Source organism: Stomoxys calcitrans, chromosome 2 (assembly GCF_963082655.1).
Source record: "Stomoxys calcitrans chromosome 2, idStoCalc2.1, whole genome shotgun sequence".
Lineage (NCBI taxonomy): Eukaryota > Metazoa > Arthropoda > Insecta > Diptera > Muscidae > Stomoxys > Stomoxys calcitrans.
In genome coordinates, this window is record NC_081553.1 from 80,338,138 (window position 1) to 80,359,083 (window position 20,946).

Sequence of the window (20,946 nt, forward strand, 5' to 3'; positions counted from 1 at the left end):
AGTGTCTCCAGCTTAAGGATGGGAAAACCAGGATGTTCTCGCCAGGATTCGAACCCAGGCGTTCTGTCATAGGCAGACATGCATACCTCTGCATTGTCAAATTTCTATAGAATATCTTAAAAATTCTCATTTTTCTGGCATAAAGAAAACTTGTTTATTAAATAACATTCCTCAAATCGTTGCAAGTTATTCAATAAAAATTACCAAATTCCATTTGCTGCATTAACAATTTCAGTTGCCGTTTATTGAATATAAGAATATTAGATTTTATAATTACCCCCTAAAACCTCCTACCGAATATAATTGATTAATTAGACCAAATACACCAATGCAAAACACCAAAACAGTTGTTCATTTCATTACATGGTAGTTCGTTCCATTGCCAGCCGGCACTTGATGAGCCTACGGCAAGAAGTAGTGCTGAAACAACAATCAAAGAATCGCCATTAATTAAGAAAATTTGAATGCGTAATGGGCAACAAAATAACCAAAACCAAAAAAAAAAAAAAATCCAAATTCGAAATTACCACAGGATCTGTTTCCTTGAAACAGACATGCCATGACCAGGCTCTATCACATTGTGTAGCTCCTTTGGGTACATGCGATTCGCAGGCATCGACAATGTGCTGAACAAATTTCGTCAACTCATCGGGCAATAAGCGTTTTAATTTCTCATAATGAAGTTCGCCATCATCATCGACAATATTCACTTCGTGGAATAGGCAATTCATGTAGCATTTTAAAGCCGGATCTTCATGAATATCTCCATCGCTGAATTCTTTGATGGCATCTGTTTGGTGAAAAAGCGATACGGTTTGATGTGAGTTAATTTCTTTGTCAATTAAAGCAAAAAAAAAAAACAGCAACAACAACACCAACACCAACTACAACATAAATCCAGAGAAATGAGTCAAAAACATAGCGCAAAAAGGAAATACCAGCATCCAGCTACGAACGAACGGACCACAATGGACAACACCGGCTGGCCTAGAGTACATACCTTCGGTTGCTCCTGTTTTCTCAACGCAAACATCATGGATGATGGTAAATCTTTTCAGAAATTCTGGTGGAGGATACTGAAACCACACAAAAATAAGAAGGAAAAACAAAAACAGAATCAGATTCCGTTACAGATACAATTACAGAAACATATGTGGCTGTCCATAAAAAAATTACATCAGCTGTTTTATAGAAATTTGTCTTTAGAGAAAACTAGCTGAACAGGGCCCGCTTCGCTGAGCCTTTTTTACAAAATATGGAACAAAATTATCATTTGAATATTTATTTTCGACATTTAAGAGCTTTTAGTGAAATACAATGCTACGAAAGTGGTATATGTATGTCACTTGACTTAGAGTATAACAACATAAATGCATTGTGTGAGTCCCACATGATTTTTAATATACCCTCCACCATAGGTCATTTCTATTGTAACACCTCGAAATATGCGTCTAAGACATTTTAAGTCGATCTAGCCATGTACATCCGTCTGTCCGTCCGTCTGTCGAAAGCACGCTAGGAATAAAGGAGTAAAGGTAGGCGCTTGAAATTTTGCACAAATACTAAATCGGTCCATGTTTTGATATAGCAGCTATATAAACCGATCTTGGGTCTTGACTTCTTGAGCTTCTGAGAGAGCGCAATTCTTATCCGATTTGGCTGAAATTTTGCATGAAGTGTTCTGGTATGACTTCCAATAACTGTGCCAAGTATTGTCTATATCAGTCCATAACCTGATATAGCCGCCATATAAACCGATCTTCTGATTGGACTTCTTGGGCTTCAAGAGGGCGAAACTCTTATCCAATGTGGTTGAAATTTTGCATGACGTGTTTCGTTATGACTTCCAATACTTGTGCTAAGTATGGTTTAAATCGGTTCATAACCTGATGTAGCTGCCATATAAACCGACTTTGGGTCTTGACATCTAGAGCTTCTAGAGGGCGCAATTCTTATTCGATTTGGCTGAAATTTTGCATAAAGTGTTCTGGTATGACTTCCAACAACTGTGCCAACTATAGTCTATATCAGTCCATAACCTCATATAGCCGCCATATAAATCGATCTTCCGATTAGACTTCTTGGGCTTCAAAAGGGCGAAATTCTTATCCAATGTGGTTGAAATTTTGCACATGCCGTTTTGGTATGACTTTCAACAACTGTTCTCAGTATGGTCTAAATCGGTATATAACCTGATATAGCTGCCATATAAACCGATCTCCCAGTTTGGCTTTTTGAGCCTCTGGAGGGCGCAATTATTTATCGATGTGATGAAATTTTGGAGTCGGTTTTTTTCTATAACTGGTGTTTTTCTATTCGAAAAAGTCATTTAAAGAACTTGACAAATGCGATACATGGTGGAGGGTATGAAAGATTCGGCCCGGCCGAACTAAGCACGCTTTTACTTGTTGGTCTATGAATTCGCTTGAAGGGTTTTGGGGTCATTTAAATGTTGATGTTAGATGTACTCCATTTTTCAATTGGTGCTTAATATTCTCATGGGGATTTTGGGGCGGGAAGGGCCCCAGGGTGGTTGGTGGGTTTAGGGATAGGTGTGACCTCCCAGAAACGTGGTTCCGAAAATGGGTATCAATTTCGTGCTCTACTACCCAATACCCTTCATTTGAGCCCCACATTGTTATGGTCGGTAAATATGTATGTCCGATTTAGGGGTGTTTTGGGGCGTGGTGTGGTCCTCCAGACCCTTGGTGGTCCTTGGATATCAAATTCGTTTTCTTGTCTCAAATACCTTTAATTTTAACCCCATATTGCAATGTTCGGTAAACTTGTCCTCTTTGTGGGGGTGTTGTGTTGGAGGGGCGGTCCCCATATACATGGTGGTCCTCCAGACACTTGGTGGTCCTCCAAAATTGGGTATCAAATTCGTTTTCTTGTCTCAAATACCTTTAATGTTAGCCTCATATTGCCATACTCGATAAACTTGTTCTTTTTGCGGGAGTGTTGTCGATGCTAGATTCGTATTCTACTCCCAAATACCTTCTATTTGAGCCCCATATTGCCATGGCCAATAAATAAGTCCTGTTTAACGAGTGTTTTGCGGAAGGGGTGGACCCCCAGAAATTTGGTCCCGAAAATGGGTATATATATCTTGATATAGCCCGCATATAGACCGATCCGCCGATTTAGGGTCTTAGGCCCATAAAAGCCACATTTATTGTCTGATGTTGCCGAAATTTGGAACAGTGAGTTATGTTAGGGCAGTTGACATCCTTCTTTAATTTGATCGTCCAATGTCGCCGAAATTTGGTACAGTGAGTGAAGTAACGCCCCTCGACATCTTTCTGTTATATGACGGTTCAGATTTGGATATAGCTGCCATATGACCGATCTCTCGATTAAAGGACCGATCTCTCGATTTAAAGATTTGGAACAGTGCATTGCATTAGGCCCTTCATTCACATTCCTCTTAAATTTGGCTCAGATCGGTCCAGATTTGGATATAGCTGCCATATAGACCGATGTCTCGATATGAGGTTTTGGGCCCATAAAAGGGGCATTTATTGTCCGATTTCGCCGAAATTTGGGACAGTGAGTTGCGTTATGCTCTTCCACAACTTTCTGCAATTTAGCTCAGATCAGTCCAGATTTAGTATAGCTGCCATATAGACGGATCTCTCGATTTAAGGTCTTGTGCCCCATAAATTGCACATTTATAATCCGATTTCGCTGAAATTTGACACAGTGAGTTATGTTAGGCTTTTTGACATCCGTGTCGTATATGGTTCAGATCGTTCTATATTTTGATATGGCTACCAAAAAGACCAATATTTTTTTCTACAAAGTTGAACAACAACTTCTACTTATTAGAACACTCAATGTCCGTGTCGAATTTAGTCCAAAATCGGATCATATTTCGATAAAGCTGCTATGGGGGCATAAATTATACATTTTCACCGGATAATGGCGAAAGGTGGTTTACATATACCCGAGGTGGAGGGTATCCAAAGTTCGGCCGACCGAACTTAACTCCTTTTTACTTGTTTCAATACGATTTATTTGAACTCCATATTGCCATTGGTTTAAGCTGGCCAAACGCTTGACTTGATGTAAAATTAGTTTTCTAATAACAAATAACTTTCATTTGAGTCCTTTATTGCAATAGTCAGCAAATATGTCCGTTTTGGGGGTCGGTCCTAAAAACTATCAACATCGTGCTTCTCTGTTTTTTGAGCCCCAAATTTTCATGGTGAGCAAAACGTTCTATTTGGGGGTTGATATGGGTGTCGCACGTCCCCTAGACAGTTGGTCCCAAATGTTTATATCAGATTCTTGCCCTTCTCCCAAATATATTTCATTTTAGCCCCATATTTCCATGTGGCGGCCAATGAGAGACTTGGCCCTGAAAATATATAAGAATTGTAGTTTACTCTAAAATACCTTTTATTTGAGCCCCATATTGCAATAGTCAGCAAATGCGACCTTTTTGAGAGGTGTTATGGGAAAAGAATGGTCCCATAGACACTATTTCCCGAATATTGATATCAAATTCGTGCTCTACTCCCATAGACTTTTCATTTGAGCTCCATATTGCCAGGGTCGCAAAATTGCCCTCTTTGAAGGATGTTTTAGGAAGGGGCGGCCACCTAATACTTGCCATGGTCAGAAAATATGTCCTGTTTGGGGGGTGTTTTGTTTGAGAAAGGAGTGGATCCCCAGAAACTTGATCCCGAAGGTGGGTACCAATTTCGTGCTATTCTCTCAAATACTTATCATTTGAGTCCCATATTGCCATGGTCGGTAATTATGTCCGATTTTGGGGATTAGTGTGGTCCCCCAAAAACTTGGTCCAACAATTGGATATCAGATACGTTTTCTAATCTTTAATACCATATTGTTGTGATTGGTCCATATATATATTTGGTGGGTTTTGGGGTTGGGGCGGCCCCATCTGAAATTTTGATACCAAATTTTTGCGTTAGGCTACCATAGGCGGGCACACAAAGTGTTGCCTTGAATCGTACCACCCATCTCCCAGATCTGACGTTTCTGAAAATTAAGGTAAGGGGAAGGGTCCGCAGTTCCTCCTTTGTCAATCCCAATTTGAGGATAAAAAGTCTACTCTACTATCAAACACCTTCTATTGCTGTCCTTTTTTATCCTGATCGGCCATCATATATTATTTTTAATTCCTTTTTTTGAGTAGGATAGGGGGAGGGGGATCGCTCTCTGACGCATCCTGTCAATTGAGTACAATACATTCTCGATTGTCCTACATTACAGTTTCGTGTCGTTTTTATGGGGAGGAAACTGTCGGTCGCCGACGCTAAGACCCAAAAAACAATTTATTGGAGTTCTTTATTGTCGCTATCTACATGTCATGCTGAACGGCAGGACGTGACCCAGATACTTGAATCCTTATATCAACATTGGATTTGAACTCTATTGACAGGATTTTCTATTAATTCACATATTATCCCGCTCTAACTTACGTTTTATTGAAGCGTATTAAGTTTGTGAGCCGGTCCCAGAATCTGTCCCAATTGTGTATACCAGTTTTTTAGTCAACTCCTAAAAACCTTTCATTTTATACCCATTTTGAGACGTTGGACTATCATGGCCGTTTTGTGGGTTTTTGGGGTTGGGGAGGCCCCGTAGACACCTTGAACCAAATTTTTAAAACAGATATATACTCAACTTCGAAACACCTTCCATTTGACACCCTTTTGTCCCAATCGGTAAATATATCATGTTGAGGGTTTTTTTGGGGGTGGGGGCGCCTCAGACAACATGGAATACACTTTTGCATCAGCTTTTGACTATTCTTTTAAATACCTTTCATTTGATACCCATATTGTCCCAGAGGGTAAACATGTCCGTTCTGGTGGGTTTTGTGATGGGGCGCCCCCCTAGGTTAGTTGACCCCGAAATTTTATATCAATTTCGTGTTTTTGGTGTGCCATAAGGTGCCATGCAAATTTTCGCTTAAATCGGTGCACCCATCTTTGAGATCTGGCGTTCTTTAAAATGGTGGTATAAGGGAGGGTCCGCTCCCCCTTCGGATATCAAAAAATTTAGTACTCTATTTCCACCGGGGGCTCCGGGGGGAATTTCATGAAAATCGCTTCAGCAGTTTTTGAGTCTATACGGAACAAACAAACAAAACGCAAATCTTTCATTTTTATAAAATAGAAGATTTCATAGAAATTTTGCCTTTAGAGAAAATTTAATAGCAATTTTCTTTTAGTAGAAATTTTGTCTTAAGAGATGAGGGAATTGATTAGAAATTGTATCTTTAGAGAAAATTTCATAAAAACATTGTCTTTGGGGAAAATTTTATAGAAATTTTGTCTAAAGAGAAAATTTTAGGGATATTTTTCTTTTTTTGAAGAAAACTTCGTGGAAATTTTGTCTTTGGAGAAAATTTCACAGAAAATTTATCGGAAAAAACTTGCACCTGTCATGATATGCCCCATATGCGATAAGATGAAAACTAGCAATGAAGTGGCAGATATCATTGGACATGAACACTTAATGAATACAATGAACGAACAAATGAATGAATGAATGACTGCATGAATGAGAATGAGATACCAATAAATACAGAGAGATACGAATTATTGACATTGTGTTTCACCACAGACACCCCGTCGAGCTTGTCCAACAACCAAATGGGGGATAATTTAAAACCGAAATGAAGACAAATATCTCATCGCTAAAGCACTTGCACGGCCAAGCGCAATGTGTCAAAGTTAATTAAGATTGGAATCAACATCGCCTTATGGTATCAGGCATCGATTTCCTTCATTTATTCTTTCTCGGACTTTCGATAATCACATGAAGCAAGAAGTTAATTTTTGAATTTTTTCACTTGCCACCACCAATCTGATTGTTTCAAGGAACGCCAACAATCACTCTTAAGTCTCTGCATAATCTAGCCAAATAAGTTTAATTAAAAATGAAAAGTTGAAGAGATGTTGTAACTAAATTGCAAAAATTTCAAATCGATGATAAAATGATGATTTTAAGTGGTAGCCAGCTATGAGAATCGCTCACATATTTACATTGTGATTCCACAGGGACAGTAGAAGAAATGTGCCTTCTAGCTTCTAACACCAGACAGATCGACAGACTAATATTTTGCCAATATTCTCACATGCAAATCCAAATAAGTCCTTAAAGCAGTGAGAACCTAATGCGGAACTTGTTCGGCTTTCCAGTGCAGGCCACGTACACAACAGTTGTTTTATAGTTTTCTCTTCCTCAACATCCTCATAGCTTCTGCAAAAATTGGTTCTTCCACACTTAGTCTTTCAAAAATTTTTCATTTAGACAGTGTCCTGTCAAGGCGGACACGTTACTTGGGTTTTAGGCCTTATCTCGACGAATTAGCTTAGAGAACACTAGAGGCATACCCACAGATTACAAAACCCTTGCAATCTCGGGGAGAGATCTAATTGACTAATTTTATTTGTACTTTAAATTGCTATAACAGAACATTTGTCCCATTAGACGAACTTAGGTTAGCGTTTCATGCGCCTCCATCTTCTGCGTGTGCCATCATTGTTGTTGTTATTTGTATTCTCGTTTTCTTTTTGTTCTTGTTGTCGTTCTGACAGGTGAGTTTAAGATGCACTTTGCCAACATACGACAGCTGAGAGTAAATTTCTTGCTGTGTTTTTGCACATCCACTTCCACCTACCTGATGTTCTTGCTCTATGTGAGACCTAGGAGCGTGAGGATTCTGATCCACAAGATTTTTAAGTCCCTGGGTATCACACTCTTTCCCTTTTTATTTCTCACAGAGGTTTTGTGGTTTATGTACGTAATGATATAGATGACGACACCTGGACTCGCTGAATCCAGAATTTAACTCCCTTGGCGTTAAATTCAGGATAGGTTTCCAAGAGATCCAGCATAATGTTCTTGAACTTTTCTTAGCTTCACCCCCTGAAAAGTAGGAAGTCAATGTTCTTGCACTAAGATGATATTGGTTTAGACTAACGACAAAAGTTGATTTAACCAGACATGCAGGCGTGCTGTCAGATCCGAAGAGGTGACGTTCAGAAAATGGGGTTCGAATAACAATGCAAATACTGAACTGCTGTGCAAATAGGCAAGGCTACTTAAACGCCAGGGTACTTAAACGCAAGAAATGTCTTCACGAACAACGTCTATATGCCAAAGTAATTGCTTCTACAAAGGGAAGTAAGAGCTTTTGATTATTTGTGAAAAGAGTTATGGACAACTCATAGGCTATACCGACTCTTGTCAAAAATGACCAAACGTTCACTGACTCGGTTGATAAGGCTAACCTACTGGCAGGAATGTTTGCGGGAACTTCTTCCTTCCACTCCCGACGATTGAGAGCGTATCGCGTTCGATGCCTCAGATATTCTTTCGAACACGTGGAGTCAAAAAGGTTCTTGCGAATCTCGACGAAAATAAATCCCCTGGGCCCGATGATATAGTGAGCTGCGAAGCTTGGCCGCCCATTACGCAACATTTTCAATCTTGCTTATCGTGCGGGAGTCTTCCCAACGTATTGGAATGTTGCGAACGTTCAGCCGATACCTAAGATAAGGATGGCGAATAGTTCTGCGAATTATCGGCCAATCGCCATATGCTCCGCGCTTTTTAAGGTTATGGAGAGCTTGGTCAACCACCATCTTGTGATGTATTTAGAGTCCAATGGCCTTCTTACTTACCAATATGGGTTCCGCAGAAATAGCTCCACGTGCGACTTAATGGCGTTTCTGTTGGAACGATGGAGTTGACCTATACATCAGTTTGGTGAGAATAAGATCTTGGCACTGGATTTATTCAAGGCATTTGATGGGGGCTGGCACAATGCACTCCTGTCAAGGCTTGACGCATTTGGTGTTGGTAAACACTTCACCCGATTTATATCGTGCTTTCTAGAATATCGCACTATTCGAGTTGTTGTAGATAACTTTTAATGAATACAAATTAACTGCAGGTGTACCACAAGGCTCTGTCCTTTCTTTATCTCTTTTTCTTAATTTTACTAACGATCTACTGAGCAAGACTTCGAATCCAATCTACTCATTTGCTGATGACAGTAATCTCTACCGTTCATATTCATTCGACCATAAGCGCATTATGGATGATACACTTTGTCAGGACTTGCTGACCATTTTTGAGTGGGTTCGAATGAACAGAATAGATATTACTGTACCCAAGACGCTGTGCTGTTTTTTCTCTCACAAACGATTCGCTGACTCTTTACAATCGTCAATAACTATCGACGGTATGGATATTAGGCAATCAAATGCTCTTGATGTTCAGGGTATGAGAATACAATGTAATGCCCGTTGGGCACAGTGTGAACGAATTGAGATGTACAGTAGTCAGAATGAAGTCCGGATATTATACCAAAGAATTAAATATCGAACCGATGGCTTTGGTGCAGTCACATCCTCCTGCAGCGACAAAGAAGGAAATCTGGTAACTGACACAGATACCATGATGAGGATATGGAAAGAACATTTTACCCAACTGCTAGTGTCCGATGTTGGCGGCGAAGAGGATACCGCAGAACCAATCTCTGATGATGGTATAGAATGTTTACCACCTAGTCAGAATGAGTTCCAAGTAGCAGTGACTCGACTAAAGGACAACAAAGCAGCAGGAGCCGACGGGTTACCCGCTGAACGGAAGCGACACGTTGATAAGGCGTATGCATCAGCTTATCTGCGCAATCTGGCTAGAAGAACGCATACCCGATGATTGGAACTTCAGCATACTATGTCCCGTACACAAGAAAGGAGACAAGACGGAATGTGCCAACTACAGAGGAATAAGTCTCCTCCCCATCGCATACAAGTTACTCTCGAGCGTACTGTGTGAAAGATTGAAACCTAAAGTCAGTGAGATAAATGGGAACTATCAATGCGGTTTGAGACCTGGTAAATCCACCCTAGACGAGATATTTACACTGCGTCAAATCCTGGAAAAGACCCGAGAAGGATAAATCAACACTTACAATCTCTTTGTTGACTACAAAGCCGCCTTCGATACTCCTTTACGTTCAAATGTATCTCAATCCATGTCTGAGTTTGGAATCCCTGCAAAATTAATAAGACTCTGCAGGATGACACTTGCTGATACGCGTTTCTCAGTAAGAATACAAAAGAATCTCTCTGAACCATTTAATACCAAACGAGGTTTCAGACAAGGAGACAGCCTATCGTGTGATCTCTTTAATATCCTGTTGGAGAAGATTGTACGAGATGCAGAAGTGAATAGATATGGCACACTAATCACAAGAGAACACATGCTACTCGCCTATGTCGACGATATCGATATCATAGGTCGGTAGTAGGAAGTAGTAACTGCAGCCTTTGAAGGAATCGAAAGAGAGTCATTGAAAATGGGTCTGGCAGTAAATGCAGAGTAGACGAAATGGATGGTTACAACTCCTAAAAAGCCTTGCACAACCGAACAGATAAAGAAAATGGGGAAAGTAGGGAACCACAACTTTTAGACAGTCAGTAACTATATCTAACTCTGCACCGCCATAACCGAAACTAATGACACCAGTTTTGAGATTAAGCGAAGAATAATATTGGCAAACAGATGCTACTTTGAACTAAGTAGGCAGTTTAGAAACAAGGCCACCTCTCGACAGACGAAGATTACACTAAACGAGACACTGATACTACCCGTGCTGTTATATGGTTCTGAAGCATGGGTACTTGTGAGATCAGTGCTTGGAATATTTGAGAGAAAGATTCTTCGTAAAATATATGGACCAGTTTGCGTTAATGGAGAATATAGGCGACGTATGAACCACGAGCTGTATGACGACGATAGCATAGTTACAAGCATCAAAATACAACGGCTGAGTTGGCTAGTTCATGTTGTCAGAATGGATGAAGAAGCTCCACGAAAGAAGTCTTTTGAAGGCAAACTCTGTGGTACACGCAAACCGGGAAGACCAAAAGCCCGATAAAAAGATCAAGTTGTGGGAGACACCTCGAAACTTGGTGTCAGAGATTTTAGAATGAGCGCAGAAGATCTAGGCGCTTGAAACGCTATTCTACGTTCAGCTAGTGAAACAAATATTATGTCGTAGCCAATTAAAGTAAAGTAGTAAGCCCGTTGGGCACAACATTAATGGAACTATCGGAAGATATTTAAGTGCTTGGGTTTTCTTAAGCGGTGCAAGAAATACTTCACTTCATCTGATCTTCGTAATATCTATACTACCTACACCAGGCCGACGATGGAATACAACTTGCATGTATGGACCGTGTCCAGAGGAGGGCGATAGTGTTAATTGTTCCACTTGAACACCGTCGCAATGTTGGTTGCGTGAGACTGTTCTATCGTCACTTTCATGGTGTGTGTTCCACTGATATCTGCTTTCTTATTCCTGACGTAAGGATGTTCGTCAGAAATACGAGACTCCCAAGGAATCAACTATATTTTATTAACATCTTTTCCACCGGCTACGACATCCAGAAATTCAAGACAAATGCCAATAAATACTACTCCCTCTTTTCTCCCCCCCAATCCTATTTTTCCTTTCGCCAACATAATACATAATACATAATACAGCATCTTTGAAAAAATACGGTCCAATGATTCCACCAGCGTACAAACCACACCAAACAGTGCATTTTTCGGGATGCATGGGCAGTTCTTGAACGGCTTCTGGTTGCTCTTCACTCCAAATGCGGCAATTTTGCTTATTTACGTAGCCATTCAACCAGAAATGAGCCTCATCGCTGAACAAAATTTGTCAAAATTCGAACACATTTCGAACCGAACACTGATTTTGGTAATAAAATTCAATGATTTGCAAGCGTTGCTCGTTAGTAAGTCTATTCATGATGAAATGTCAAAGCATACTGAGCATCTTTCTCTTTGACACCATGTCTGAAATCCCACGTGATCTGTCAAATACTAATGCATGAAAATCCTAACCTCAAAAAAATCACCCTTTATAAGGAACATCACCTGCGTGTTGGTTAAGTGTAAAAAATATGAGAGGAAGCAAGCCTTTAGTTTGATTTATCATTTTCTCCACCATATCTTCCCCATTCCATTTTTAATTCATCGAAATATTGATCCGATACCATACAAAACCCTTCATCGTCTATCCGTCTGTCTCTAAAGGAGTACAACTAAACGCTTAATATGTTTAAACTTTCAAAATGCAGAATTCAACACCTATGTAATATGATGCTTAAACGATACCAAATTCCTTGCCACTTATTTGTATAGCAAAGCACATAGAGCTAGTGAGTTATATATAAATGTCTCCTAATTTAAATATTTAACACATAACTTGAAGCGTTTCGATTGATAAGAAATTCAATCATAAAATACTTCAAAACTGATCGTTAGCAATTAACGGTAAATTGCACTTTTAAGATGCGGAAATGATATCTTGTAATGAATTTTAGCAAAAGTTCGTTATAGATTGCACCTGAAATGTGTTCTCAAATTCAAATTTGATGAAATATGATGTGGTTTGGCGAATAATGTTTTAATAAGTGTTTGTTCCCAGCCCATATTAGATGGCAGTGTGTGGTTGTAAGAGTGAACTAAAACCTCAATTAGTGTATACTAATAAGCAAAAGAGAAAGTTGTATATGACAGTGCAGTTTTGGGATAGGCTTAAGCCAGTGATGTATCATTAGAACATACATTTGTATATTAATTCCTCATAAGTAGACCGGATTACGTGGAAGCTACATCAGGATATAGACTGATTTGTACCGTATTTGACACAGTTATTGGAAGTCGTAATAGAACACCGCATGTAAAATTTCAGCCAAATCGGACAAAAAATGAGGCTTGTAAGGACTCCATAAGTCATATCGGGAGATCGGTTTATATGGGAGCTATATAAGGTTATATCGTTTGATATATAAGGTCGAATCGTTTTTAACCGTACTTGGCACTGTTATTGGAAGTCATTACGGAACACTACATGCAAAATTTTACTCAAAACGGACAAAAATTGCGGCTTCCAGGGGCTCAAGAAGTCAAATAGGGAGATCAGTTTATATTGGAGGTTTATTTAAATCTGAACCGATCTGACCCATTTGCACTCTTCAACGACCTACATCAATATTAAGTATATTTGCAAAATTTCAAGCGGCTTGCTTTACGCATTCAACGGCTATCATGATTTTGACAGACGGACGGACATGGCTAGGTCTACTCAGAAAGTCGAGGCAATCAAGAATATATATACTTAATGGGGTCTTAGAAGAATATTTAGAGGTGTTACAAACGAAATGACTAGATACGTATACCCCCATCCTATTTTTTCGTCGATTTGTTTGTTTGTTCCGTAGAAACTCAATAACGTCTGAACCGATTACCTTGAAATCTTCACAGATTGTGTAGGTTGGTCTGGAAGGAAACACAGGCTATGCAATTTTTCGATATTGGAATGGGGGCTTACCCTCCCCATTATGTCAATAAAATCACCCAAAATTAAAAGTGGACTGATCGGGGCCATGTGGATATTAAATTAAAGGAGAGTAGAATACGAATATGATATTAAAATTTCAGTCTAAGTACCCATCGGGCCGCCAAAACCCCCAAGCTCCTCCAAACAGACATATTGGACGTTCATATCAACACGAGATTCAAATGAAAAGTATTCGGCAATAAACTCCAAACATGGCATAAAAAATTGGTGCAAGTAATGGGACGTCGCCCCAACCCCCAAATAATTTTGGAGTAGATTAAGAACCGATCTTCCGCTTTGACTTCTTGAGCCCATGGAAGCCGCAAATTTTGACCGATTTTGCTGAAATTTGCAAAAAGTGTTCTGTTATGACTTCCAACCACCGTGCCAAGTACGGTCCAAATTGGTCAAGAACATAATATAGCTCCCATATAAACCGATAGCCCGATTTGACTTTTTGCCTTACAAGCCTCGATTTTTATCCTATTTGGCTGAAATTTTTTGTTATGACTCTAAACAACTGTGTCAAGTACGGTCCAAGTCGGTCTATAACCAGATGTCTATAACCCATATTTCACCAGAATCCATGGTGGTGGGTTCCCAAGATTCCGCCCGGCCGAACTTAGCACGCTTTTACTTGTCTTGTACAATTAAGAAATTATGGAATATATACATATACTGTTTTGGTTTTCGAATTCGCTAAATGCGAAAAAAATATTTTCCAAGTCCGTAAAGCAGCTCACTGTTTCCAATTTCAGCAAAATCTGAGAATAAATGCGTCTTTTACGGTCTTTGGACCCTATGGCTGAAGATCGGTCTCTATAACAGTGACAGATGTTGGGGGTGTTAATACAACTCACAGTTCCAAATTTCAGCGAAGTGGTGTAATAAATGCGTCTAAAACCCAAAATTTAAGCCTAAGACCCATATCGGTCTACATGACTGGCCTCACTGTTTTGAGTTTCAGCAAAATCAGTTAACACATGCTTCTGTTATGTTAAAACCTTAAAACGGCATATCGCCCTATATGGCAGCTATATATAAATATGATCCGATATACAATATATTCAGATCGGATGTCGAGACCCCTGGTGCAACTCATTGTTTCAAGTTTCAGCAAATTCGGAGAATTAATGCGCCTTTTATGGTCTTTAGACCCTAAAGCTGAAGAAAGCAGCTATAGCAGCTATATTTAAATATATCCAGATCTGAACCGTATTCGGGACATATTTTATATTGGGAGTCTTGATACAACTTATTGTTCCAAATTTCAGCGAAGTCGGGTGATAAATGCACCTGTTTTAGGTCTAAGAGCCAAAATTAGCTGATCGGTCTATATGGCAGCTATATCCAAATATGTTCCGATCTAGACAATTTTGGTTCGGATATCTGCGGGCCTCACTATACCAAATTTCAACGAAATCGGGTTCTAAATGCGCCTGTTATAAGCTTAAAACTCTAAATCGGCATATCGGTCTATATGTCAGTTATATCCAAATATAGTCGGATGAGTTCCATTCAAGAACTCAATATCTCAATTTTTAAAGACTGTAGCGCGGTTACAACTGACGGACACAAGGACATCGTTAAGTCGTCTTAGAATTTTACAACGATCGGATATATATATATGTATATATATATATATATATATATATATATATATATATATATATATATATATATATATATACTTTATAGGTTCGGAAATGGATATTTCCATGTGCTACAAAAGGAGGCCACCGTAGCGCAGAGGTTTGCATGTTCGCCTATGGCGCTGAACGCCTGGGTTCGAATCCTGGCGGGACCATCAGAAAAAATTTTCAGCGGTGATTTTCCCCTCCTAATGCTGGCAACATTTGTGAGGAACCATGCCATGTAAAACTTCTCTCCAAAGAGGTGTCGCACTGCGGCACACCGTTCTAATTCGGAGGCCCCTTATCATTGAGCTTAAACTTGAATCGGACTGCACTCATTGACATGTGAGAAGTTTTCCCCTGTTCCTTAGTGGAATGTACATGGGCAAAATTTGTATTTGTACAAGCGGAATGACTATATGAATATACCCCCTATCCTATGGTGGTGGGTATAACAGTGCCGTACGGTATGTATGATGTATAGCATTATAAATACCATACGGCATTGTTCTGGTATTAATTCCCGGTGTTACTACACTTTCAACCATTGCCATTGATACCATACGGGATTATTTTTTCTTGCGGTGAATGCATTCAAAAGTCTACCTTGCACGATTTGCTGGAAATAAGATGAAGAAATTCTTTCGTTTTGCGTTTTCGAAAACTGGAACAGGCCTGATTACCTTGCATTACAAGATAGTTTCATTGATAAAAATTGAGCATTCGAAATGCACATTAACATGGTATTGATATTGATTCCAAGACATCAGCAATTTTTTGCTGGGTTGGTACGTAGACTAATATTTTGCCTTATAACTAAATTTATTTTGTTTTAATTTTTATCAAAAGCTATGGTGGGTGGTTTCCCAAGATTCGGTCCGGCCAAACTTATTATATTTTCACATGTTATTAAACAGAAAGTTTTCAACTTTCTTCAGGCACAATATATGTAAGTTTTATGGTCCCAGCACCTTCAATTGGAAGAGTATATTTAGCACCTATATCTAAATATGGACCCATCTAGACCCTATTCCGTACTGATTTCCAGGAATTCAAAATTAATTAAATCGGATTATAAAAACGACTTTTAGGGCGCTATGTGTAGATATACCACGATATAACACATCTTCGCACTTAACATGTCTCCATAGTTTCAAAGTAATTCCAACTGCGAACAGACTGACATGGCTAGATCGGCTTGGAATTTTATACCATCCTTTGGCGGTATACTTCACAAATTTGAACAATTTACTCAAATTCATTTTTATTACTTCAGGGACTTGCCGTACGGAAACCATTCACCATATTTATGGAGATTCCACCAATTAGTTTATTTAGGAGACCAACTCTATAAACTACTTTAGTAACCATTTAATGCCCTCTCGCTCTTGATCGCAATATTCAAAGTGTTTCCCACGGGATATTTTAAACAGTAACCATTGTCTCGAATTTTTTTTGTTTGCCTTTTTTGTATTCACTTTTTTCAATTTTCTATGTAGCTTTATCTGTTACTCTGATAGTCTTGGCCCTCAAATGCAAAGTAATTAAATTGTTAGCTTACATTCTCATCGCGGCGTGGTTTTTGTGCCGTAGCTAAAAGCGGCATCAATATCAACAGCACTGGCAGGACAATTAAAAATCCTTTTTCCATTTTGTTCGTTAGATGTCTTGTTCGCCAGGACCGGTTGGTCGCCTTAATGTTGTGTGTTCACGCTCACGTTGGCGTTCAATATTCAGCTACAGTGCCTGGTTGTTATCAAGGAATTACGAGTTTTTTACGCGTTTTACGCCACGCTTTTTTATTTCAGTACTTTTTTGGTGAGTCTGGCAAGAGGATGAATGAATGAATACGACTTGATTTACATTTGTGATTGCTTTATTTGGAATTCCAAAGTGTATTTTATAGTTCCATTTCGTTTCCATTTGCTTTGTTCGTTGAACATAGAGAGGGGACCATAAGGGAGTGGCAGTAACTGAAGTCTAACGCTTGGTTATAGCAGCACTCATTGCGAATCGCATTGCATCGCACACAAATTGTTACTTTGGCTCAGTACTTCGATACTGTAATTACAATTTTTCCCATATTGTTCTTGAGAGCCATAATAAATTCTGCTTACAAATCTGAAAATGAACGTTAACACAGAGAAAAACAACACACAAAACTCTCAAAAAAAAAAAATGTGTCACTCACCGCGTGCGGATGAGGGATGTCCCTAGATGTCATGTCATACCCAACTCGCACTTGTCATTAGTCGCAGAGTTACACCTACAATTGATTTGCAATTTGATTGTTAGGGCGTCACCTCTCAACCATCCATCAACAAGTGTTTTAATGATCAACTCAATATTGTCTTAATTGAATACAATTCGAATTACTCGTTCGCTGTTGTTTTGCTTTTATAGCTGCTTTCGTCTAGTTCAGCAATTTAGCTGAACTCTGATGGTTGATTGGTCATGAAGACAACCAAGTTGCTCTATATGGAATAAATAAGATTCGAATATTATAAATCAAGGCAGATTGGTAGTTGTGTCACTTATGGCCCAAACCTGCGAGGCCCAAGGGTGAATACAATGCGTCTACTAACACCTCCACATGTTAAACTTTTTCCGATCTGTGAGTCACGGCACACGGTTGAAAATACAACTCCACGCTGAGCTTATACTCTCCCCCCGAGTCTGATCCACGTTATTCCCCACTGGGGCCTCACCATTGTCAGCCTGGAACCGAAGTTCCAGAGGCTCGTCACGTGGTATCAGATTAAAGTCTCAGGTCGTACTTCGTAGGCTTAAAAACTACTACCAGTTGAACCCCAAACAGTTCCGAATTGGTCACATAGGAAAAGGAACCACCCTAAGTCGATCTAACAGCCAGCATACAGAGTATGCACCAAAACAACATACATCAGGGCGATAAACACAAACATACCACGTCCAGCATGGGACTAAACGGTCACAACCGCAAAAACAACGGGAAACAACGAAGAGCAAACAGCAAAACGAAGAGAGGCCTTGTCATGCGCAGCACCAAATCACTCGGTCACGCCAGTCAGCAACACCTCGTAATGGATAACTAGCGTGTATTCATGCCGTCACTAAGTCTTGTGCATCTCCTAATAAATACTTCCCGGGAAAAGGTGGCCAGCCCGCCACACCGCCTCGCTTATGCCCATCGCGCCTGAATTTCTAATGTCTGCATAATACGGGCATTCGTCAGTACATGCCTCCAGTCCTCAGGTGTGCCACAGACACACACATCAGTCGCGGACAAGTTCCTCGGTTGCAAAAATGCATTAAGGGAGCCATGTCCCGTCAGTATGAAGCCCAGACCTAGGCCGAAGCCAAAATCCGGGCGGTCTTGTACGAGCGTAGCTTCACGAATAAATTCGTAAGTCCCCCGACCAGTGTCAATGTTCGTCCATCTGGTTTTCCACCTAGACACTTCCATCAAGACGCCCCAAAAGAAGCGCCATGAGCCGCAGAAGGGAATGGGAAGCCCTCTGCCTGCTCAGAAGCAGTGAGCCAATCCTCACGCACTAATAGAATTCCTTTTCTCACACTATACAGAACAGTCATGTGACTCACGAATAAATCAAGCGGGAGCGCGCCAAGTATTATCTGTAGTGCATCTGTCGAAAAAGTCCTACGCACAGGCAAGCAAGCCAGCCACGATGTCAACACCAACACGATCGCTCCGTTCGCGCACAATGCCCATGGCCAGCTCACCGCGAGTTTCCTGCGCAAGTCCCAAATCGCCTTCAACTAGGATAAGCAGTTCATCCGCATTTGCACTGATTTTGCACCAACCACGTAAGCTCTTCTATCATAGAAATACCTACGCCCAAGAGAAAGTTCCCGACAACCTTTTTCGCCTAAACTCGTGAATACACTACGCCAAGAAAGGTAATCAAACGCGCCTTTGAAATCGACATATATTCCAAGGATATATTTGGTGCTCTACTCTCTCACATAGTTCTGCACATGGATTCAGGCTTCCACAGTGTTTTTTTTTTTCCTCCAAAAAGCCAATCTGGTACAGGGAAGTACCCTCCTCGTAGCGCTTTCTAAATCTTCTCACCATTATCCTCTCCAATACTTTTGCAAGCACGGAGAGAAGACTGATTCCCCGATATGATCTTGGATTGCTCCTCAATCGATCGGGCGATTTCAGAATGACCACAACGCGGGCACGTTTCCACATAGCCTACTTCGACACATTGTGTGAGAATCAACTCGACATGATCAAATATAGTCAACCAGATGCTTTTATACATCTGTCCAGTCATACCATCCATGCCAGGTGACCTCCCGCTTCTAAGCCGGCAGACTAACTACTAAACTCAATTTCCCATGAACATTCCATTTAAGAACAGGTGACACTTCTACCATATCAGTGAGTGCAGTCGGATTAATGGTTAAGCTCAATGATAAGAAACCTCCCTTTTTTATGCCGAGTCCGGACGGCTTGCCGCATAGCGACACCACTTGGTAGACAACTTTTTACATTTACGTCTATCCAAAGATTTGGCGTACTGCAGCACGCCATTCAGACTCGACTATAAAAAGGAGGCTTAAACTTAAATCGGACACACTTGTGAGAAATTTGTCCCTGTTCATTAATAGAATTTTCATGGCCAAATTTGCAACTTTTCGATTTTGACATTCCTGGGTATCACACTATCTCTTTTGATTCCCCACAAGATCTTAGTCCTATATATACGGCACACGTACGTTCGTACGAAAAGATTCTACACCAACGAAAAGTTTCTATACCGACTGCGTCTACATGCCAAAGATATTGTTTCTCTTAGAGGAATCAAAAGTTTTCGGTAATTTGTGAAAAAAATTAAGGGTAACTCGTGGGCTATCCCGACTCTGGTCACTGACCAGGATGATAAGGCTAGTTTTCTGGCTAAAATGTTTGCGTGGAATTCCTCCCTGCTGAAACCAATCAACCACACCCAGCGATAGAAAACGTATCTAGTTCGATTCCTAAGTTAATTTGTCGAACTCGTAGAGTTAAAATGGTCTCGACGTTAATGAATCTGCGCGCCTGGATGGTATATTCACACTTTTCCTTTGTAAGTTTTCTTTCATCCTTGATCGTCCATTTATAGAGAGTAACTCACGCATACAATCTCATTTTGTATTTAGCACCACTGATCTAATGGCATTTCTGTTGGAACGTTGAAGACGCCCCTTCCACAAGTTTGGTGAGAGTAAAGTCGTGGCTCTGCACTTATATCAAAGCTAGTTGCTTTTGGTATAGCTAATAAATAGCGTGATCAATAAACAGACTTTTATTAGGCTTTTTTAAAAAACCGGTTTAGGTTTCTGCCAATTGGAGGAACTGGTTAAACCGGTTATTATACCCTCCATCATAGGATGGGGGTATATTAATTTCGTCCTTCTGTTTGTAACTTCTCGAAATATTCGTCTGAGACCCCATAAAGTATTCGGGGTTAGTCATGTCCGTCCGTCTGTCCGTCCCTCCATCTGTCTGTCTGTCGAAAGCACGCTAACTTCCGAACGAGTAAAGCTAGCCGCTTGAAATACTTTTTATTATTGTAGGTCGGTTGGTATTGTAAATGGGCCATATCGGTCCATGTTTTGAGATAGCTGCCATATAAACCGATCTTGGGTGTTGACTTCTTGAGCCTCTTGAGGGCGCAATTCTCATCCGATTTGACTTAATTTTCCACGAAATGTTTTAGTATCACTTCTAACAACTGTGCTAAGTATGGTTCAAATCGGTCCATAACCTGATATAGCTGCCATATAAACCGATCTGGGATCTTGACTTCTTGAGGCTCTAGAGGTTGCAATTATTATCCGATTTGCCTGAAATTTTGTACGACGGATCCTCTCATGACCATCAACATACATGTTTATTATGGTCTCATT

The 20,946-nt window shown here is 40.1% G+C and overlaps 1 protein-coding gene across 1 annotated transcript; it reads right to left on the reverse strand.

The window, feature by feature from the left end:
• Positions 1-218: 218 nt before the first annotated feature.
• LOC106093108 (pheromone-binding protein-related protein 6-like) lies at positions 219-16,921 on the reverse strand. Its single transcript, NM_001311222.1, is given in 4 exon segments — positions 219-420; positions 528-790; positions 1,001-1,076; positions 16,607-16,921. Coding segments are annotated over 4 exon segments (447 nt in total). The 5' UTR covers positions 16,697-16,921; the 3' UTR covers positions 219-402.
• Between the last annotated feature and the right edge of the window lie 4,025 nt (positions 16,922-20,946).